Source organism: Ostrinia furnacalis, unplaced genomic scaffold (genome assembly GCF_004193835.3).
Source record: "Ostrinia furnacalis isolate ACB-3 unplaced genomic scaffold, ASM419383v2 OfSCF3507, whole genome shotgun sequence".
Taxonomy (NCBI): Eukaryota; Metazoa; Arthropoda; class Insecta; order Lepidoptera; family Crambidae; genus Ostrinia; species Ostrinia furnacalis.
In genome coordinates this window covers 462,264-486,790 of record NW_021133746.1, presented here as the reverse complement: position 1 = coordinate 486,790, position 24,527 = coordinate 462,264, and the positions used below count along the sequence as shown (strand labels likewise).

At 36.0% G+C, this 24,527-nt stretch overlaps 1 protein-coding gene across 2 annotated transcripts; it reads right to left on the bottom strand.

Annotated features, from left to right (window-relative positions):
- Positions 1-5,891: 5,891 nt before the first annotated feature.
- On the bottom strand, positions 5,892-17,333 carry LOC114357839 (homeobox protein bagpipe). 2 transcript variants are annotated; one of them, XM_028311625.1, is made up of 3 exons: positions 16,905-17,323; positions 10,368-10,862; positions 5,892-6,493 (listed from the first exon to the last, which is right to left on the bottom strand). In XM_028311625.1, the coding sequence occupies exons 1-3, from the start codon at positions 17,221-17,223 to the stop codon at positions 6,078-6,080; spliced, it is 1,230 nt and encodes a 409-aa protein (XP_028167426.1). In that variant the 5' UTR covers positions 17,224-17,323; the 3' UTR covers positions 5,892-6,077. The 2 variants fall into 2 exon arrangements, with proteins under 2 accessions (XP_028167426.1, XP_028167425.1); XM_028311624.1 differs by lacking the exon at positions 5,892-6,493 and having other exon boundaries at positions 9,527-10,862; positions 16,905-17,333.
- Between the last annotated feature and the right edge of the window lie 7,194 nt (positions 17,334-24,527).

Sequence of the window (24,527 nt, the reverse complement as noted above, 5' to 3'; positions counted from 1 at the left end):
TTAGTGTAAACATATAAATTGAATATTATTATTTCAAGTAGGTTCATCTAAGTCCCAAAGAAGTAAGAAAGTAATTAGATCCGAGCCAGTAGCGATGAATGAAGCACCTTACCGGGTGAGAGCTCTCGCGATTCTTCGTCCGGAAGGCAAGCGCGGCATTTTCATAATGTCGCCCTGTATTCATATGATAATTTTATTGGAGAAGATTTGAAAAAGTGTGGAGACGGCTTGCGTTGGGAAAAGGTATTTTTATATGTATTTGGTTTGACGACATGGTTTTTTTTACGACGACGACAAAAGTTATAAAAAGTTTACCAGAGCTTTTTTCTGTAACCTATTATTATTGATACCATTGGATAGAGCTTGTGAAGCACTTTTAGAATCAGTAACCAGTTTTACGATATCTTGTGTAGTTTTTAATATTATGTGGTTTTACCACATGTATGGAAGCTGAAAACATTAAATATTCAGATAGATTCAGTTTATTATGTAACCTATTAATGGTACCATTTGAAAGATACCGTTTGATAGTTTTAAGTAAAGTATAGTTAAGCCTTTATTTCGCCTGAGATACAGGAAAATTTTCCTAGTTCAGGCACATGTATCATTTTACCTTTTGTATTATAAGATTAGCCTAGACTATAAACTGTCAAATAATATTTAAAAAAGATTTTATTTATTTATTTAAAGAGCTCGTGAAGCGCTTTTAGGATCAGTAACTTTTTCGATATCGTTTAGAATAATCGAGTGAGATCACTTATCGTTTCCAGCCNGATATCGATAAAACGACCAAGTTGTCCTAGGGATCCGTCGAATGAATGGATCGTTTATTTCTCCGTATTATACGAAATAGACACATTAAATATGGGGTAAGTAACTATCACTGAGATTGTAAGCTACAAAAACAAAATAACAACAGTTTATTTTATGGTTTACTGGTGCCTTAAGTCCGTTCGTTTAGGTCAGTGGTAGCCTACCAACTGGTAGGTTTTATACCTGAGATATAGAACATCTGGATAATCATATAAATCTAGTTTTTTTTTGCTACATTTACACGTTTCCTAAATGTGTTTCAATGACGAGTGTGGATTTACCATGCCACGGGATAACATCTTTATGCAAGCTAAGAGCTTTACCTTCCCAAAAAATATTCATTTCCAACAGTCATCTGCCAATTTTTTACTCTGGGTTGCAACTACTTAAGTCTAAACACCAGTTGAAGTTATAATTACGGTTAAAGTTAAGGTGATGCGACTCAGCCTGAGTGATTTATTTACATAGTAGTTTTAAAAATATCGACAAAATTATCGATAGCCCTTGCCCATCACTACAAGTGCAGAGGATGAGCGGTAATGCAGTGTTTACAGCCGACAATCGTAGTTGACTCATCATGGAGGAAGCGCCTCAGAAAATCCTCAGAATTGTAAATGGGGGCTTACTTGTCTTTGTATTGATGCCTCTTTTAAACATTTCAATTCTGTTTGAAATGCCGAATATAGGAGTATATTTTTGAACTTAGTATGGATAGGAATATAATTGTGTGCAGAGGAAAGTAAAGTCCAATTTCACATGTTTTTCTGTTCAAGCGGAGCATGGCTCTCTTTTATAACTCAGTTTAACGTTTTGTAAGCAATTTAACTTTAAGTACCTACATAATCCATAATAGAGAGCGTCCTGCAGCTTTCACCGTCAATCCCTAATTTTTAAGTGACCGTTAGCCTGTCACCATAGGGGTCACTTAAAAATTAGGGATTGATGGTGAAAACGGGCATAAATGACTTGATATGATGATGACTCTATCTCGCATAGAGTAATCAATCCTGTTTACTATTTTGGTTAAAACATTAATATTATTTAAGCAATTAATACTTCGCTTTTAATAGACTACATTTCTCCATTGTAGCCTTTTGGTAAGAAATAACTCCCTCGACTGCTTACAAGTTTGATTTTAAATTGGGATTTTGACATTATTAAAATACTTTGTTCCCATTTTCGTTGAAAGTTAAAATATTAAAATCCACAATTCAAAGGGCATATTATGTCGTCGTTAAGAGGGTTAATTTATAAGGGAAAATGCTTATTTCTAGTAAGTATAAGCAAGTCCCAAAGTAGTTAAAGAAGGAGCAAAGTAATTAGATCCGAGCCAGTAGCGATGAATGAAGCACCTTACCGGGTGAGAGCTCTCGCGATTCTTCGTCCGGAAGGCAAGCGCGGCATTTTCATAATGTCGCCCTGTATTCATATGATAATTTTATTGGAGAAGATTTGAACGAGTGTGGAGACGGCTTGCGTTGGGAAAAGGTATTTTTATATGTATTTTGTTTGACGACATAGTTTTTTTTACGACGACGACAGAAGTTACAAAAAGTTTAGCAGAGCTTTTTTCTTTAACCTATTATTATTGATACCATTGGATAGAGCTTGTGAAGCACTTTTAGAATCAGTGACCAGTTTTACGATATCTTGTGTAGTTTTAAATATTATGTGGTTTTACCACGTGTATGGAAGCTGGAAACATTGAATATTCAGATAGATCCAGTTTATTATGTAACCTATTAATGGTACCATTTGAAAGATACCGTTTGATAGTTAAGTAAAGTATAGTTAAGCCTTTATTTCGCCTGAGACACAGGAAAATTTTCCTAGTTCAGGCACATATTGTATCATTTTACCTTTTGTATTATAAGATTAGCCTAGAGTATAAACTGTCAAATAATATTTAATAAAGATTTTATTTATTTATTTAAAGAGCTCGTGAAGCGCTTTCAAGGTCAGTAACCTTTTCGGTATCGTTTAGAATAATCGAGTGAGATCACTTATCGTTTCCAGCCTGTATAGTCTATCTATACTCACCTAAATAGTCCTTTAGGCTTGCGCATAATTTGTAGTAGCAAATTCGAATTCGTGCGTTCGCAATCGCATAATAACGTTCCAGAATACTCCCAGAAGCCGCCTCCACTCCCCTCGCCGAAGGAGCCCCGCAATTTGCCGGTGATTCGAGGACATTCTTCACTTTCCCTCCGCCCCGCCTCCGACCTCGCGACGCAGCCTCCGAGGACTTCTTACGGCGTGATTAGCGGGCGAGGGCGGCCATTTTTGGAATAGGTTTACCTGTGAATACTTATTTAAGAAATAAAACTATTTTAATGGCTGTTTCTTTGTTTTTGGTTTGCAGTTCGATGTCATTTTGAGCAAACTTTTGTCATTTTATAAGCTAAAAGTTTCTGAGCGGAAGCTTTACAGTCATGAACGTTAAATGGCTTCATGACTTGGCTGACTTGGGGTGACAGCACTTTAGTTTGGCAGTTAAATGGCAGATTATTTAATTAATTTTGGCAGTCAAAAAAATATTATATTTTAAATATCGGCTTATTACGTCATTTTATAGAGCTTAGTAACATTACTATTAAAGTAGCTCTTTGGATTAACATCATCGTTCGATCCGAACGATCCATTGCCAGGGACTTATCATTGTGGCATTAAAATTAAATTAGGTAACTAATTGTAAGATTTAAAAAAAATACGCTCAAAAATCACGAATGTAAACCGAAATCGAAAACACCGATGACGTGACGTCTATCTCTATCAAAAATGCTTATTTATAGAAGTGTTTTTAGTCATATTTTTAATTTTACATTGAATGTACCTATCAAGATTCATTTTATGTATTTTATGATAGAGTCGATATTTTCACACTTCACACTCCAAAATATAACGATCAGAAGTTGTTATGATTTAAAATGGTTATTTAGAGAGCTGTTAAAGAAATAATTCAGTTTTAGTAGCATAGATGTGTAGCAGAAAATATTTTGAAGATAGTGGTCAATGGGTAGAGTAATACCTACTGTCTAGATCAAGAGGTATTTGAGTTTTTTCCCCAAACTAAAATATTATATTCCTAGCATGATTTGGACATGATAGAATCAACTGACGTAGAAAAGAAATCGGTGTAATGTCAACCATGATTCTTTTTGTTCAGTGGGCTGAGTGTGAGGTGAGTTTACATCAAACGCGCTCACTAGTGATCAAAATGTATGAACATTTTAGTTTTTTAACGTTTCCCGGTAGGGGCGCTGTACAATCCGTCGTACACTAAGGCCCGAAGTGTTATTAAGGCCCGCGGTTTCATACGAAAGTCCCCCGCTCGGGTGCCCGCGACGGAGCACTTTGTATGAAACCGCGCCGGCGCACTATGGATCGAAATTGAGTTTTATGGACATAGCGATTTTTTTCACAATTTCTTTTTGAAAAAAATACCTGTCAATAGGTTACGTTATTCTGATGAATAAATGCTTTACAAGTTTTTCTCTAAAACCAATAGTTTTGCTGGAAAAAAATATTTTCCATTTTCGTTGTATGGAATGAAACATAAAGTGGTCGATTTCGACTAAGCCTTGACAGATCTTGCTTTGAAACTATTTGAGCCTTCTTCTATGGCTTATTGACTATAATCCTACACTATCAGCTCGCGCCCAAAGTTGCCCGTTCATAAGTTATGAGATTCTGAAAAATTAAAAAAAAGTAACTAAAAGTGACTTTTTTTGGAATATCTTTAAAGATTTAACGATAATATAAAGAAGAATGTCCATAAATCTCAATTTAGATCCATAGTGCGGCGCAGTTTCTGCCCTCAATGTCATTTTTTGACGCGCTCACTAGTGAGCGCGTTTGATGTAAACTCGCACTAGGCCCCCTGAGAGCATGGTTTGGTAGAGCCATTGATATTTATTACAATCATAAACTCTGACACCAGGGATAGAAAAAATTAAAGACAAAATAAACTGTATTGCACTTTTATTTAACTCTATTTTGTACTATTTACAAATGTGCGTAGTAACTACTAAACATTCAACCAGTTAAAACATATTTACAACATATTAAACCTAAACATTAACAATTCTACTAACTACTCAGTGATCTTTGGTTTCTGTTTTGGTTTTTAACATACTTTGGTTACGTTTTGGTTTTATTTTCATAATAATAAAATCCAGCTTCATATGGAACTAAAATCTGTTCATTCTTGTAATTTAATATATTGTTCAAAATAATTTGGTTACATTTTGGTTCGACATGAAATCCAGCTTCATATGAACTAAAATCAGTTTTTTCTTTAATTCAATAAATACATATTTTTCTTTTAAAGGATTGGTTTCTGTTTTCTTTTACCATATTTTGGTTACAATTTGGTTCTACACTCGGCATCAAATAAACCGCACCTCCCGCGACGTGAACTGTAAAGATTTTCTTTTGACACAATCATCCCAACAATATTGGTGTTATTTGAAAGCCCAATAAATAAACTTAAAGAAAAACACTTTTTTTATAAACTATTAACAGGTACCAAAAATGTGTCTTGAAAAAAGGCCTCACTTGGGGCTCCTCACCTCTGGGACCAATTACATAGGCCAATTTTTGTGGTTAAAAAACCAAATAATGATCTTACGTGTCCTTTTTAACAGATGGATAGTGATTAATCCCAATTTACCAGCTTTATAGCCATTATAGCCAAAAGTTGGATCAACCATAACTAATGTCGCTCTAAGAAGAGACTCTGGATCCTTCTAAAACACATTTTTCGAGTAAAAACCTTTCCTTTAATGAAATGAAGTTAAGAACTAGGCTTCCTTTCAAACGGTACCAATAGGCAATGTTGGTGGGAAGTGGGGATGCATACGTTTGAAAAGTGCTTGTTGCGGGAGGTGCGATTTATTTGATGCCGAGTGTATTATGAAATCCAGCTTCATAGGAACTAAAATCTATTCTTTCTTTAATTTACTATTACACATTTTCTTTTTTAAACGGATTGGTTACTGTTTTCAATATAAGTGAGTTACATTTTTTGTTTCGTTCATGAAATCCAGCTTTATATGAACTTAATTAAAATCTGTTAAATTTCTTTTATTTAATAAATATTTTGTTCTTTTAACGGATTGGTTTCTTTTTTCTTACAACATACCTATTTTGGTTATATTTTGGTTCGGTCATGAAATCCAGCTTCATAAGGAACTAAAATCTGTTCATTAATTAATTTATTTTCTTTTTTCTAAAGGCTGCCGTGCCGTTTGTCTTTTGTTTGCTCAGTTTTCCACCTCTATATTACTGGCCATGCTCTCATTGCTGTTTTCGTTCAACGCGATCGGACTTTTACTTTTTTCTTCAGTTTTGTCTTTGGTCTGTGAATTTTCGCCGTTGCTTTTGTCGTTCTCCGTTCGGTTTTCGCTCTGACTCCTTTCGAAATCGCATGACATTGGCATGCCAAAGGCTGGGTGACCAGGGTAGTACATGTAGGATAGAGGTAGATTTGGGTAGTTTACTCCCAAATGTGGTCCATACAAAGACTGTAACACCGCTTGGTGGTACGATTCCTGCAACAGCGCCTTGTATTCCGGATTCTTTGCGAAATCCACACCATAGACTCCGGCAAAATGCTTCAAGATCGGCGAACCTTCGAGTAAGTTTGGAGAAGCGAATAAAGCTGGATTTATTCCTTTGCCTAACATANTACACTAAAAACTAATTAAAACAAAAAGGATGGGGAAAATATTCCATTATTCTGTGGTAACGCTAACAAAATTAACGCGTGAATTTTTTATAGACAAATGTAATTCAATATAAAAAAGTAGGGTAAAATATTCCGTTGACCTGTGGCAACGCTTACAAAATACAACCGTGATTTTTTTTGAAAATTATTATTTAATTAAAATGAATTGGAAATGTGCTACTTACGGATAAAACATGATCCCATGCACTTTCTTCGTAATTCCAGTAGCATTCTTACATGTTGGAACGGCACAAGACGGCATAATTTAATTATAAAGTGTCAATCTGACGGATATGTAAACAATGCGCGCGCCGGCCATTGACTAATTGCTCTAAAGTCAAACTAGTGCGTTTTGGAGTAATTTATATGAATACACATTTACGCCCGTTGACGGTTTCTGGTTTGTTCCGTATTCTGAGTTTCCAGCCTGTATAGGTACGAGGGGCGGCTGAAAAGTTCGCGGCCTAAGGTACTTACTTAGCGATGAGTAATTAGCTTGTTACTCATGTTACTAGTTGCGACACTCAGTAGTATTATAAAAGCAATCACTAATTAACTTTTCAGTGATAGTTCAATTATCTATCGAACAAAGGACATCACCATGTCAGTCGAATCTGCAGATTTGCGGAATTTTGAAATTTTGAATTTTTAAAATAGAAACTATTTATTTTATTCCATTAAGTACCATAGGCCGCGGACTTATCAGCCGGCCCTCGTAGTCTATCTATACTCACCTAAATAGTAATTTGTAGTAACAGATTCGAATTCATGCGTTCGCAATCGCATAATAACGTTCCAGAATACTCCCAGAAGCCGCCTCCACTCCCCTCGCCGAAGGAGCCCCGCAATTTGCCGGTGATTCGAGGACATTCTTCACTTTCCCTCCGCCCCGCCTCCGACTTGCGACGCAGCCTCCGAGGACTTCTTACGGCGTGATTAGCCGGCGAGGGCGGCCATTTTTGTAATAGCTTTGTAGTTGTTGCAATTCACGAAGGCGAGTGAGCTTTACATGTGTGGTGGCTCGCTACTGTTCGTTTTTCAAAAGTTTTTACACTATCGTTATGTGCTCGCCTTCGTGAGTTTTTTTTTTAGTTGAAAGAACTATGTATGAAATACTGTGGCTGGGTTGCACCATCTTACTTTAACTATAGCAAACGCCAAAAATATGCCCAACTCCATACAAAAAGCAACGGTTATCGTTACGGTTGAAGGTAGGTGGTGCAACTCAGCCTATCTTTCTTGAGTTTATATTTACAGTAAAAAAAACTAAAAAGCTACCATATTCCTTTGGGTCTCTAATTCGATTTAAATGATAGAAGCTTCAGCGTCATTTTATACTTAAAAGCTGAATGTTTCTAGACTTTTTTTAGAAAATTACGGTCTACAAAATGACTGATAAAGATATACCTACCGATAACCGACGACTAAATTTTAGTTATCTAGTTTTATTAACTAGCGGCCGCCCGCGACTTCGTACGCGTGGTGGATCCCGTTTTACCCCCTTATGGGTGAAGTTTCGTTAAATCCGTTCTTAGCACCTACGTTCTAAAATAAACCCCCATGCAAAATTGAGTTTCTGAGATTTCGTGATGAGTGAGTCAGTCAATGAGTGACCTTTCGCTCTTATAGAGATTGATCTAACAACTTTTCCTCATAATCAATATTATGTTTTTACATTTAATGTGCAGGAATGGAGGAATGTTATGGTAGAGTCAATATTTTGCACTCCAGAAATACTTCGGTCAGAAATTGTTATGATTTCAAAACGGATAATATTTAGACAGCGATTAACATTTAAATAATTTTTAAAGAAATAACTCAATTTTAGAGCCATCTGCGACTTAGTAGATAATATTTTACAGTTGTGTAAATAATTCAGGATTAAGCCTATAATCTTGATAATAGAGTTCAATTCCCAGGTGGGACTATTCAAACTGAAATCTCTGTTTTGTTCCTAGTTTGATTAAGGACGAGTTGCATCACCTAACTTTAACGGTAACTATGACGATAACCGGTGCTTTTTTTATGGAGTTTGACAGATTTTTGAGTTTTAAGTTAAATTATGGTGGTGCAACTCAGCCTAAGACTTTGAATCAACCTATCTTAACCGGAAAATAAGTATGATTATTTTTGCTCTGAGGGCAGCAGAGAGTCGGTAGAGCGGAGAGCCTATTATCTGATAGCAATTTCAGAGTCCTAAAATCTACACGAGGGATATGAAAAACAACAGACAAAATAAACTGTATTGCACTTTTATTTAACTCTATTTTGTACTATTTACAAATGTGCGTAGTAACTACTAAACATTCAACCAGTTAAAACATATTTACAACATATTAAACCTAAACATTAACAATTCTACTAACTACTCAGTGATCTTTGGTTTCTGTTTTGGTTTTTAACATACTTTGGTTACATTTTGGTTTTATTATGAAATCCAGCTTCGTATGGAACTAAAATCTGTTCATTCTTGTAATTTAATATACCTATTTTTCAAAATAATTTGGTTACATTTTGGTTCGACATGAAATCCAGCTTCATATGAACTAAAATCAGTTTTTTCTTTAATTTAATAAATATATATTTTTCTTTTAAATGATTGGTTTCTGTTTTCTTTTATCATATTTTGGTTACAATTTGGTTCTACACTCGGCATCAAATAAACCGCACCTCCCGCGACGCGAACTTTAAAGATTTTCTTCTGACATGACACAATCATAGTGCCCCAACAATATTGGTGTTATTTGAAAGCCCACACATTTTTTTTATAAACAACAGACACCAAAAATGTGTCTTGAACAAAGGCTTCACTTGGGGCTCCTCACCTCTGGGACCAATTATACAAATTTTTGTGGTTATAAAACCAAATAATGATCTTACGTGTCCTCTGGCTGGATCCTTCTAAAAACACATTTTTGGAGTAAAAACCTTTCATTTAATGAAATGAAGTTTAGAACTAGGCTTTCAAATGGTACCAATGTTGGTGGGAAGTGAGGATGCATACGTTTGAAAAGTGCTTGTTGCGGGATGTGCGATTTATTTGATGCCGAGTGTATTATGAAATCCAGCTTTAGGTATAGGAACTAAAATCTATTATTTATTTTATTTACTATTACATATTTTCTTTTTTAAACGGATTGGTTACTGTTTTCAATATAAGTGAGTTACATTTTTTGTTTCGTTCATGAAATCCAGCTTCATATGAACTTAAAATCTGTTAAATTTCTATAATTTAATAAATATTTTGTTCTTTTAACGGATTGGTTTCTTTCTTCTTTCAACATACCTATTTTGGTTATATTTTGGTTCGGTCATGAAATCCAGCTTCATAAGGAACTAAAATCTGTTCATTAATTAATTTATTTTCTTTTTTCTAAAGGCTGCCGTGCCGTTTGTCTTTTGTTTGCTCAGTTTTCTACCTCTATATTACTGGCCATGCTTTCATTGCTGTTTTCGTTCAACGCGATCGGACTTTTACTTTTTTCTTCAGTTTTATCTTTGGTCTGTGAGTTTTCGCCGTTGCTTTTGTCGTTCTCCGTTCGGTTTTCGCTCTGACTCGTCCTGTCGAAATCGCATGGCATTGGCATGCCAAAGGCTGGGTGACCAGGGTAGTACATGTAGGATAGAGGTAGATTTGGGTAGTTTACTCCCAAATGTGGTCCATACAAAGACTGTAACACCGCTTGGTGGTACGATTCCTGCAACAGCGCCTTGTATTCCGGATTCTTTGCGAAATCCACACCATAGACTCCGGCAAAATGCTTCAAGATCGGCGAACCTTCGAGTAAGTTTGGAGAAGCGAATAAAGCTGGATTTATTCCTTTGCCTAACATAGGATTCTGGTACTGCTTCATATCAGGTAGACTGGGTTGTCCGTTGTTGTTAACCAATACTTTGACGGCGACTTTCCTGGCATGGTTAGCGGCCGCTGCAGCGGCAGCTAGCATACCATTCTCTTGCATCTGTAGCTGCTTCCTCTTCGTTTTGTATCTTCGGTTTTGGAACCAGATTTTGACTTGCGTCTCTGTTAATTTGAGGCTGACGGCAAGGTCCGCTCTTTCTGGGCCTGAGAGGTACCTTTGCTGGCTGAATCGTCGTTCTAGTTCGTATACTTGTGCGTGTGAGAAGGCAGCGCGGGAGCGTTTCTTTCGGGCGTTGTTCTGGGTGTAGTCTGGGTAGGTAGGGGAGTCGCGGGGGGCGCGGGGGTCGGGCGGGGGGCTGCCCTTGTCGAAGAGGAAGGGCTTGTAGCCGAGGTCGGAGCTTGGAGACGAGTGCCGTCGTAGAGGAGAGCCGGTGGTGGACGAACGGGAGTCGTAGTCATCTGGAACAAAGAGAGATGTTATTACTTTGGTCAGTTAATATAGGTAAAGCCACGATAGCCGAACGGTGAAGGGGTCGGACCGGCTGACTCGTGATCCGGGAAACACGGGTTTGGTCCCCGCCGCCGCTCGACTATTGTGGTGAGCTCACTCGTGACACAAGCATATTTAGCTTAGTACGAGGAGCTAACGGGAGTATTAGTAATTTGTGAAAAAAAACTCGTGGAACCCTAAGGCTGGGTTGCATCATCTTAGTTTAACCATAACAAACGTCAAGTCTGTCAAACTCCATACAAAAAACACCGGTTATCGTTATAGTTACGGTTAAAGTTAGGTGATGCAACTCAGCATAAGTGGTCAGATGAGACAGCGGTAACAATATTGATTTCTATTGTCTTGATTCACTGGTACTAAATAGATTCCTCCCTACTCCGTCTGGCTGGTGTGGGGAGTGTAGCATTTGCCTCAATACATTAGAGAAGGTCAGGGTCCTGCAGTGGAGACTATAAATGACCTGATGATGATGAAAGGGATTTACTCCCTTAGTCCCCTTACCAATAAAAGTTACACGCATGTCGTTATTTAACTGTAGTTTAAAATAACATTTGCATTATTCAAACTTCACTTCATGTGAAAGTTTCAATAATAACTCGTACGTGAAACTGTAATCATTGAAGAAAGCTCTCATATTACCTACCTATCAGTAGGTAGGTCTCCTCATTTTAATAAATTAATAACGATAATGGTGAAATTATTGGAATTTTAAGCACGAATTTTCCCACGGAAGCATTTTCTCTCAAAAAGGACAAAGTTCGACCGACCCGCACCAAACTCATTAGGGAGCGTTCACACCGCACGAATCAATTAACCGGCAGGTCACGTGATCACAATGGATCCATTACGCGAATTGTCACCGGGACAGCGGCATTAGACGTAACTGTGTTTTTGCGTGTTGCAGACGCTATTGTGGCAAGTTTCAGTCGTTTACGGGGATGTAAAGTGAACTGATTCAGGAAGGCACCTATTTTTGTGTGCACTAATGAGTTCAAAGTAAGTTTTACTTTTTACATTTCTATTTAGGAATTCCACCAAGTTCAAGTGTAAAATAATCTCTGAGTCATCATCAGTTACTTAGATTTTCCTTATTTACCTAATTATGTCAATTAAGATCTGGCAAAAAAGTTTTCATTTATGTAATAGTAAGATTTCTTCCTCCTTTATTCGTCCTCTTTGGTTTGTCATTATGCCATAAGTTAGAGTTAAATAAGACAGTGAAATCTCGTAACCAAAAGTATTACAATAAATATACAACCACGTAATCAAAAGAAAGGTAAAATGAAAAAGCGAAGTTCAGCAGGCCATTTATCGAGCCGAAAATGCTTTCAAAGAAAACTTAAGTAATGAAAAGCGTCGAAGAACGTTTGAAGGGTACGAAAAAAGTGGCTAATCAAAGAAATTTACATAAACATTTCGAATTCGTCACTCGGCGGCACGCGCTAAACTTTCCCGTTGTAGTAATTACTAAATTGAATGGCTGAATGGCTTTAAGCGTCATCACTTATAGTAATGAGGGTGTCGCAATCGTAAGTGATGATACTAAGGCTCCACTGTGGAGGTGAAGCCGATTTTTTATCGGATGCTATTCCAGATGTCATCTAGATTAAAGTCTCTCGTGAAGAAATGTTCCAGAAATGAAAGTGTAGGTCAAAATGAGTTTTTAAGTATGAATATGAGTTTTATTTACTTTCTTTCTTTTATTATAAAACTTAGTGCTAGTTCTTTTGTATCATTACAAAACACTCTTCGTTTGTTTAGGCTCTACTTATAAAGATAAGTTTATAAAGCCTCTATTACAGTTTTGAAGGATACTGTAAATGTTGCAAATGTATCGGCTTTGTTTAAACTTTGAATCCATTAATGATCTATCCTAAATTATAACTTACTAGGTATCTAAATTGTATTTAGATTTTAAAAATCAAATTAATCAAAGTAGCATTCATCATCAGCATTTCAGCTATACGCTGGCAATGTTTTAGATTGTTTCTTCCCCCAGTATCATATCCGATATTTTATCGTCGCAGAATAACGAGTAACGTTACTGTTTAACAATAGGTTGTCCTTTTTCCGAACATAGTGGGAACACGGTCCAAGTAGAGACATCGCGGCGCGGCACGGCCGGCCGTCGTTCCATTACACCACTATTGTCGCGCCGTAATTAGGGAGGGCCCCATTTGAATTTAGAACGTCACCCGCGAAACCACAGATCACTTTTTGTTATTGAATACAATAAATAATGGTGATAAGTAAATTACTTTTGATGGCTATTTTCTATGAGAATTATACCTACCTTGCTTCTAGTAGAGATCGTTAAAGAGAAATTATTAGGGAGAAAGTGTATAACTAACTAATTAACATTGTCAATAGTTAAAATACTTTGTCAATAATTAAAAAAACATTTTTATAAATATTCCTAAATGTCCGTCCGAAAATTGACAGACTAGACTGCCTACTGCTACTTCATTAAGAATTATTACGAAAACAAATATTATTTAATCTCTTTAAAATTAATAACTTTATATCATAAACATACTTGACATTTAGTCGTATTATTATGTACATAGCACATACCTAAACCTACCAACATTTAAAAAACATTATTGTAAGTTTTTGTCTCGACCCTTCCGACCGGTCAGTGTGCATGCTCCATTACCCCGCTATTGTTGGCGCGCAATTACGGAGGGAATTAATTTGAAATTTTAAGTTTAGAACGCAATCGATGGCGATTGTTTTTTCACGTCTTCTAGGTTGTCAATGATTTTAGTTTTTTTTTTAATTTTTTTCGAATAAACAAACACTGGCAAGTGACATTAAAAGATAGTAAAAAAAAAACATACAACTTTTTTTCTTACATTTTACTAACCAAAACAATGTCATTCTTAATTACATTAATGCAAAAATATACATAACCCTGTTAATTAATTTTCTTAATGATTAACCCATCCTACCTGGTTAGTCGAGTTAATTTAATTAAGGTCGTTTAAACAAACTAAACAGTTTAAATAAGTAAAGGATTAAGAAATGAGCGGCATACACAAAGCTTCATTCCACAGTAGCAATAAATATTTACAATTATTTGCACAAATCGATTAAGTATTTTGTTTATTTATAATGTATTTATTAGAATTATATTGTTTTTCTAATTACAAACGGGTTGAGGTTTTATATAATATGTAAATCATCCATGGTATTTAACGACATGTCATTTTTTTGTTGAAATATTAAGATTTTTCATTTCATTAGTGAAAGTAAGTAATTAGAAGTCATTAACACTAAGTTTATACACATAATTAGCTAACGACAGTTACGTACGTATTAAGGTGAGATAATACGAATATCGTAAAACATTATCTAATATCGAAAATTAAAACCATATTGAGTTGTCTTTGGTATTTTTTTCTACGAGTATTTTTTCCTCAATAGAAATCGCGTGTCAATTAAATTATGATTTTTAACAGGTAGCACTCATATGTGAGATAATGATTAAATAAACATACTTAAGTCGCTTACATAAGTAAATAATTAAGTATTGTCGAAGACGAAAGTCATTAAAGACAGAATTCATAAGTACACAAAGCTCAGATAAGCCAATAAAAGTTCTTAATAAACCAATACAATGACTAACTAATTACAAAACTAAAAAAAAGTTGTTTATAAACATTGTAACAACTAACAACATTGCATTCAAAAATTTTTGTTTTTTTTTTGTTTGGACAAAATAATTAAGTAGGTTAGTATACTTAATCGGAAAAATAAGACCAATTTGATGACGTATTTTGGTTTCGTTCGTTCGTTCGTTCGTTTCAGCCGAAAGACGTCCACTGCTGCTGGACAAAGGCCTCCCCCAAGGATTTCCACAAAGACCGGTCCTGCGCCGCTCGCATCCAGGCACCTCCCGCGACCTTCACCAGATCGTCGGTCCACCTAGTGGGAGGCCTGCCCACGCTACGTCTTGAGGCTCGTGGTCGCCACTCAAGAACTTTCCTGCTCCAGCGGCCATCAGCTCTTCGAGCTATGTGCCCCACCCACTGCCACTTGATTTTAGCGATTTTGGTTTACTTGAAGATATTATGAGATACTTTAGGAGACATACGATTATGCGTATTTTCTTATTATAATAACTAGGAAATGAAAAAAAGGGGAGGAAAGTTTTCACGGGGATTAATTTTTTCGCAAAGACTGAATCTGAAAATTCTTACTTTTGCAAGAAGTAAATTTTATCGTACTTGTTTGAAGTAATATTTTTTTATTACTTCAAACAGGTACGAGTAGTTAATTAGTTACCCCCTTCCCCCTTAGGTAATAATAAAAAGTTACACTCTACTAACTTTTAATTGAAGAACAAAATTGACATTTTGACATATTTCCCATACTGACACTATCAATGTGCCAAACTTACTTATTCTTCAGTTAAAACTTATCCGACGATGGTATAAACAGCCCTTAGTGGTATAAAATGTAATTACCATAATAAACGTCACTTTAAACCACAACCCACGTGTAACTTTTATTCATAAGACCCAGTTTTTTAATCCACAAATAGGTAAAATATTTTTTTTTACCCACAACCTGGAAGCTCTTGGCCTGTATCTCACCTGATGGTAAGTGATGATCAGGCCGAAGGTGGAAGCGAGCTTCACCCGAAATCCTCAACCACGGAGGAACTGTTACTACTATCACACCTCGTAACTAATTAAATTGACTGACCAATGGTCAAAAAACAAAAACTTAGGCTGAGTTGCACCACCTAACTTTAAACGTAGCTATAACGGTATCCGGTGCTATTTACGGAGTTTGACAGATTTTTGACGTTTGTTAAAGTTAGAGTAACATGCAACCCAGTCTAAAATTAAAAGTCAAGCTATCCATCGTTCGAAAAACGCATTTTGCTGATATTTAACCACTTGTCATTAAATTTGACATACATTTGACAGTTGGTTATTATAACTACAGATAAAAAAAATGGGTCTTAGGGGGTTAAGACTTAATGCGATTGTAATTTTTGATAAGACATTTTGTAATACCTACACCAAAATCCACGCGCTAAAGTTAGTTAAACTATAGGTAAATAAATAACTGGACTTTTCCAACAATCGCACCAATATTTTATCCAAGCACTCAGTTTTACTTACTTACCCATAAAAATAAAATTAGTACCTTTGTAACTGAAATATTTACATGCATCAACATACCTAACTACCTCCATAAAAAGTAGAGTAAACTCCAGGTACAAAATTAAATGTTAGTGCTCATCGCACTAACATTTTGTCCCCGGGCTAGGGTTGCCAGGTTGTTTGGCTTTTTACGGTCTTGTCCGGCCAAATATTGTGTTGTCCGGCCTGTCCGACTTTTGTTAGGCTTTTTATTTAGCTGCCGCGCCAGGCGAAAATCGAGCCACAGGATAATACGAAGCTACGAAGCGCACGCATCAGGATGTTGGACGACTGATGATGAGCTATGACACTAATTGCACATGTCCGGCTTTTAAGGTAAAATGTCCGGCCAAATGAAGCACTGCGTCCGACTTTTGTGTTTTTGGATCTGGCAACCCTATCCTCGGCGGGATTCGAACCCGCTACCACAGCTGGCACTGGAATTCACAACATGAACTTATAAAAATACATTGTTTATAAATTAAGCAAGCATAAATTAATAATACTTATTCTACAAAATAAAATAAAATCAATGTCAAAAAAACAGAACAAAAATCAAACGTAAATAAATTACTCTAACTTTGACAATAACACCACAGAATACTAAAATAAGTAGGCTATAACACTGACAATTAAATCTGTCTCGACAATACCCAGATGAGTCATTTTTGTTTGACAACAAATAAACAAATACTTAAACAAAGTTAAGTAAACAACAAATTGTCAGGTAGAGTAATTCAAGAATTAATGACAATAATAAAGAGTCATGCAAGAAAAGTCCAAAATTAAAGAACACACCACAAAAAATTGGAAACTATACATTATATAACTCACCTGAAAGTTCTGTGACTGGATAATTGTTTTTCCTGGACATGTCCAAAGCGCCGTCGTCCGCGTAATCTCTGTAGCTGCTGCAGTCGTCGTAATACTTCAAACTCTTTTCCAAAACCTCCTTCTTCGGAAACTCCTCATTGGCATAACAGCTCGATGCCTTCGCCAGGAAACTCATCTTCGCGCCAAAACTCTCTTGACAGTACTTCCCTTCGTTCTCTCTGGTCAAAATGTCATTAATCGAAAATGGCGTGCTCAAATTTGTCTTCTCACAATCTTGCAAAGTCAACGAGTCCTTGAAGTTTTTCAGTTTCGATTCCATTTTTGAAAATGCACATCCACACTTCACCGCGCGGTAGCTCTCGCCTCACCGCTATTACGTCTCTCAACCGAATAAACTTTCGTGATAGATTACCGCCCGCTTGACGAGCGCTAAGCCTTAGAGAAGGACGACAACACAGAGTAGCCCATACTACGAGCAGGGGCGGGAAGAGGACAGCGGTAGTTTGGGGCGGTCGTTTTTTAAAAAAGCTCGTGAAGTAGTGTAAGTAGTGGGGATCGTTGAGTTTTTCTCGAAGATGTTTACGTGAATGCGATTTGATCGCGCGGGTCATGCCGATGCGACTAGTGATGCTGCGTTGCATTGGCACACATTAAGCTCTTGTTAACCGACTTAAAAAAAGGAGGAGGTTCTATGTTTCAACTGTATGTTTTTGTTTCGAGGTTACTTCGTCAATTCTGTACCGATTTTCAATTTTTTTTTGTTCGATAGAGTACTTTTGAGGTGGTCTCTTTGTTACCAAGTTAGGAACTGATGATGGGATCCTAGGGAAATCGAGGACAAACCTCATATATTTAATTACGTTTTTCATATTTTTTTCTCAAGTTATTCAAGTATTTGCGTCTGGAAGTCATCATCTCATGTTGATGAGCTGATGATGGAAGGTAAAACTCCTTAATGCTTAGGAGTTGGAGGATAATTCTTTTAATTTTATAGAAACGTATAGTTTCTAAAGTTATTCAAGTGTTTGCATCAGGTCATCTGCTTATCATGATGAACAGGTGATAGTAGTTTTAAAGTTCGTTTCAGCCAAATGACGTCCACTGCTGGACAAAGGCCTCCTCCAAGGTTTTCCACAATGAACTGCCCGCATCCAGGCTCTTCCCGCGATCTTTACCAGATCGTCGGTCCACCTAGTAGGAAGCCTGCCCACGCTACGTCCTCCAGCCCATCTCCAGTAGTAAAGAACAACTCCTTAACGCTTAGGAGTTGGAGGATAATTTCATAAATATTTTAGGTACGTATGTACCAACAGTTGTATTATTTCAGGTTATTAAGGTGAGCTGATGATGGAAGGTAATTTTATTAGGAAAAACATATACCATGATTGTTATTTTTGGAGTCATACATAAGGTACTAAGACGACACGGCACATCGAGGTAAAGAGTAGCTTGTAGGTAGTTGTAATAATAGATGTTATTTGGCTACAAAATGTAGTCTGATGGATTAAATGGAATTTACATAAATAACATGCTATAATTTTATTGTTTCTATAAACTGGTTTTGATTGATCTATAGCATTAATGTCAAATCACGTAAATTTTAATAGCTTACCATAATTTTTAATGATAGGAAATAATTACTCATAGTAGATACCTACCTATTAATTATCTGTCGAAAATTATAAACATAAGCTAATGAAACCATTATTTATTTTAAAATACGTCTTTGTCCCCGGCCTATTAATTTCTAAATAATACAAACAAAATTGTTAGTAAAATTAAATCATTAGTAAAATTACGATTGACCATTTCGCAACAATCCCACGCATCCATTGCATCGACTGATCCGACTTCCTTAGCGCCCACCGTTAACGCTTGCTTTATCTGTAAGTACCCGAGAAGTGACTATCCATCTCACTCTCGCCTATTGCCCGCGGTCGGTCCTAGGCGCTCGTCCTTTTCCCTCATTAGAGCCCCATTTAAATCGGCCAATCAGGTGAGCCAGGCGGCTGCGGTCCACCAATAAAACGAGCTGTGGAAGTGTCAACGTGAATTTTCTTTTAATTTTTTCTGGCTGCTGAAACGAGTGCGGCCTCTTTGGGCTAATAGCTTCTTGACGTTCGAGTGATTTTCTCGAAGGAAAATTGGGCACGTACTGAAAAAGTTATTTTCAGTGCTGTTTTGAAGAAAATGAAATTGGATGGGTTTGACATTGGTTTGACTCTATGTAATGGGGTTCATGAGCTAATAATGCAATATGTGCAGACAAATAATTTAGAAAAAAGGCTTCCTGAGCATCAAAAACACATTATATTGCAGCTTACTTGAACATACTGAAATGTTTTATTTTTCAGGAATCACAAGTGGCCTTCACTGTGTTGCAGCAGCCACATACTGAAAAATATCGCTCGTCAAGAAATCTCTCTACAAAAAAAGCGCTAAACCTAGGTATGTTGAACTCATTTTGGTAGTATTTTTTTCAGTGGCTTCCATTGAGGTAATATTACTAGTGTAGTACATTATAACTCAATGGTGGCTTCAGATACCTACTATACGTTGATTATGGCTATGATTTAAATACAAGTAGGTAGAGTATAATGTACTTATGCTAATTAAAATTTCAGGATGCTAATTTATTCCAATACTTGTTCACATTATTTTTGTCATCATAGCATTTGCTTCGGCATGATCATCACTTCACAAGAGCTTCCCTCTTTAGTTGTGGTTAAAAAAAGTTATTTTAATTTTTATATGTCTCATATTCGAATCAAACCTAGGTGTTGAGTCCAATTTTCCAAACACTTGTCCACGGGGATTTGCATTATACATTTTCTATACGATAGGTACATTATTATACGGATAGGTAGTATATTTCACAAACTTAATGTAATAAAATCCAAATTGATTTTATAGTGCTCGCGAAACAAACCCGTTTTATATTTCATTGAGATTATGTAGGCATCTCTTTGAGTGGGTATCCGATGGAGTGGTCAAGCCATAGCGCATGGTAGCTCCTTGACATGATCGCTTATACAACATGAAATATTATGTGGGTAGTGGGAAATAAGGTAGGTAGGTCGAGTCAAAATTTTATTTCCGGAAAAGTCCTGAAAAAGAAAATTTCAGAAAAAGAACAGTCCTGAAAAAATGAAAATTTGAAGTCTTTCGCTGAAATGGTGCCTTTAATTTTGTCAAACATTACTATGTCTCACAGAGCGCGTAGACGCAAAAACACAAACTAATCACAGAGCTCTATTCAACGCTATGCGTTTGATTTGCTGCTTCACTTAAGCAAGCATCGTTTGTGAATACGTGCGAGTATGTCGGTAGTGGGAATAAAGTATAGAGGATCGAGTCGAAATCTTATTTCAGGAAAAGTCCTGAAAAAGAAAAGTCTTGAAAACGAAAATTTCTGTAAATAACAACCCTGAAAAAAGATAATTTTACACAATTTCTCACTTTAATTTGTAGCACGTCATTTTCAGCGTTCCTATAAAACTGAAAAAAAAAACTAAAATTTTAAAAANATCGACTGTATGACTTCCTTAGCGCCCACCGTTAACGCTTGCTTTATCTGTAAGTACCCGAGAAGTGACTATCCATCTCACTCTCGCCTATTGCCCGCGGTCGGTCCTAGGCGCACGTCCTTTTCCCTCATTAGAGCCCCATTTAAATCGGCCAATCAGGTGAGCCAGGCGGCTGCGGTCCACCAATAAAACGAGCTGTGGAAGTGTCAACGTGAATTTTCTTTTATTTTTTTCTGGCTGCTGAAACGAGTGCGGCCTCTTTGGGCTAATAGCTTCTTGACGTTCGAGTGATTTTTTTCGAAGGAAAATTGGCGCGGACGCCGCACGTACTGAAAAAGTTATTTTCAGTGCTGTTTTGAAGAAATTGGAATTGGATGGGTTTGACATTGATTTGACTCTACATATTGGGGCTCATAATGCAAGAGAGCTTATAATGTAATGTGTGAAGCCAATTAATTTTGACAATACGCCTGCTGGGTATCACAAAGACTTATTGGAGCTTACTGTAATATTTTTCAGGCAAAATTGCTGAAAAATAAGCTGCTGTAGCCTGCTGAAAAATATGCCCGTCACGAAGTCTCTCTACAAAAAAGAACGCGACTAAACCTATGTTGAATTAATTTTAATAGTACTTTTTTCAGTGGCTTCAGATACCTACGTTGATTAAGGCGCTGGTTTAAATACTAGTTTATTGTATGTTAACTATTAGAATTTCAGGATGCTAATTTATTCCAACACTTGTTCACATTATTTTTGTCTTCATAGCATTCGCTTCAGCATGATTATCATTACTCCATCATTTTAATGGCCAATAACTTCCCTGTTCAGTTGTAGAAAAAAAAAATTAGGCCGTCACTATGTTTAACAATATCCGGTGTTTCTTCTATGGAATTTGACAGATTTTTGACGTTTGTCAATTTTAAAGCGTGGTTAAAGTAAGATAGTACTACAAACTCCTTTCTCTCTCTCTCTCTCTTTAAGATAGGAACGAGTTTGTAGCTTCATTTCATAAACCTAATGTAATAAAATCCAAATTGATTTTATAGTGCTCGCAAAACAAACCCGTTTTATATTTCATTGAGATGATGTACTTAATACATCTCTTTGAGTGGTTATCCGATGCCATGGAGTGGTCAATCCATAGAGCAAGGTAGTTCCTTGACATGATCGCTTGTACAACATGAAATATTATGTGGGTAGTGGGAAATAAGGTAGGTAAGGTAGGAGTCAAAATTTTATTTCCGGAAAAGTCCTGAAAAAGAAAATTTCAGAAAAAGAACAGTCCTGAAAAAATGAAAATTTGAAGTCTTTCGCTGAAATGGTGCCTTTAATTTTGTCAAACATTACTATGTCTCACAGAGCGCGTAGACGCAAAAACACAAACTAATCACAGAGCTCTATTCAACGCTATGCGTTTGATTTGCTGCTTCACTTAAGCAAGCATCGTTTGTGAATACGTGCGAGTATGTCGGTAGTGGGAATAAAGTATAGAGGATCGAGTCGAAATCTTATTTCAGAAAAAGTCCTGAGAAAGAAAGGTCCTGAAAAAGAAAAGCCCTGAAAAGATAATTCCTGAAAAAAAAACTTCCGAAAAGAAAAGTCCAGAAAAAGAAAATTTCTGAAAAAGAATTAACCTGAAAAAAGATAATCTTACACAATTTCTCACTTTAATTTGTCATTTTCAGCGTTCCTATAAAACTGAAAAAAAACTGTAAAATTTTACAAATTGTATTATTTATAGTAGATTATTATTATGTTTTGTCTTTTGCTTAAATGGTGCATTTGTGTAAAGTATCAATGTCTTATTTATGGCACAGGAGTCACAGGAGTCCAATCAGTAGACGGATCATCTGATGGAAAATTATTACGCCGCCCATGACACCGTCATAAATCTTTTAATAAATCTATTATCATCTTAAATTAAATACCTAAGTCTACATACAATAAAACATTGTCTAAAAGTACAGAATCGCACCCTCCGAAAAGATGATTTTCAAGTGTAAACTGTAATAAAACCTTAAAAAGGAGGCTGACAGTAAGTAGTTGACCGAGTTTCTTGCGATGCTTCCTCCCCAACACTGGCCCATTTATTGTCCTGAAGCAGTGGTAGGGTTAATACTGGGATTGGACGTGTAAAAGTGCTTTTTAAAAGCCTACTTACTTGCATAAATAAATGAGTTTTAGTGAGTATGCTCAACTCTAGAACATTCTTAAGTCTGTGTCAGTCATAAGTGGTCGCCCGAAGTGCTCATAAGTGGTATATTTGCGGCGCTCCGACATTACCGATGTTATACCGGTATTATATTATTATACCAATATAATCAATCACTCGCTAAGAGCCCGGTTTACGGTCAATTGCGAGCGCTTTCAGGATATTCGCCATGATCGCCTTTGTTTGATGTTCGCTTTATTGCTCTTTTGGAATTGCATTGGCTTAAAAGGACGTAGGTACAAATAAATATTTAAAAGAAAGTATTTTTATTTTTTGTACATTAAACGAACGGTGTTGTCATCGATATTATTTACTCTTGTTTGGTCGAATCCACCCTAATTCAGTTATGTAATAAGTAGAAAAGATATCCTCTACTACACATTAAAAATACAATACAATACAAAATTATTTACTGTGAATCATAGGTAAAATGGTGACATGTTGCAGTAGGCAGTATCACTATGTTCCGCTGAAAGAGCATACAATTTGTCAGACTACAATTAAAATTGGCAGTTACATAAACTAATTAGATTTATCGTCAAAGAATTCAGATATATTATAATAACATTTATTAATTAAATAAGTCAGTAAAGTTTTTTAAATGACTGAAAAGTGTGACTGAAATTCATACGTTCGTTCGATTTACCCAAATGACGTCTACAAAGGCCTCCCCAAGGTTTTCCATAACGACTGAACTTAAATAGGTAGGTATTGTAAATTGTAAGTTTGTAAATCATAAAAAAAATAAAAGCTTACTTATTAAGTTCTTAATGCAAAGCATTACAAAAGTAACACCAAAAAACCAAATAGGCCATAGCCCATACTCAATTAGATTTTTATCGAAATCCAAGCTAATGAAACTGCGGGCGACTTTCATTGATGGAAATGCTGAATTTCAGGTTTACTTTTTTCCATATTTAACGCCATCTATTATCTAATGTATTATGACAAAGTGCTTCAAAGTTACGGTAGAGGGCGTAATGGATTGTTTTCAAGAAGTTTTTCTACTCAACAATAGAGGGCAGCAGTAGTACTAAAAGCACGTATATTGGGGTGCTTATGAAAAGCAACTAGACTCTCTCAAATATTTTCTACTAACCACTAGATGACGCTGTCAGTATTTTAAAAAGATTTGGTCTTAACTTTTTTTATGATGAACAAGTTTTATGAAAAAAACTTCTTTTAGAAGTAGTCCATAGAAATTACGTTCAAATAAGTAACTTATGTCACTCATGTTTATTTTTCGGTTGGTTTTATTTAATATTTTTTTTACATAGGATATAAACATACTTAAATACTTTTTTTTTGTAAATACATACTTATTATACGTAGAAACTAACCCCTACACACCCAGTCCAATACAAACAAATAAAAAATACGTATCTATGATGCTTAAATACTAATATTTTGTAACAATTTTAGAGTTACTTTTTATCACATTAGACTATTAGAGTGTTATTAATATTGACTGATTAATGCAATTGCGCATCTGTGATTTTAAAAGTAATCTTTAAGTTTATGACCATAATATTTTGTGACAATTAAACTTACTTTTTTATGCTGAAGATTTTTTAAACAATGACTGTTAAATAAAACTGATTATTATTTACATATTATTATTATTTTTTATTTTATTAACAGGTTTTATTTTCGGTATGCCACGATTAGTGAAATACCGGGGTGGTTGAAACTTGATTTGATCCATCCGCCCCGTTAAACGATATACCGGGGTGGTTGACACTTGATGTGTTCCAACCACCCCGTTGAACGCTAAGACTGTGACTACCGGGGACGTTGAAACACTTTTTCCCATCCACCCCGTTGACGGGGCAGATCCACCGGGGCCGTTGGGACTAACCCGAATTACAGATACGGATACCTAGA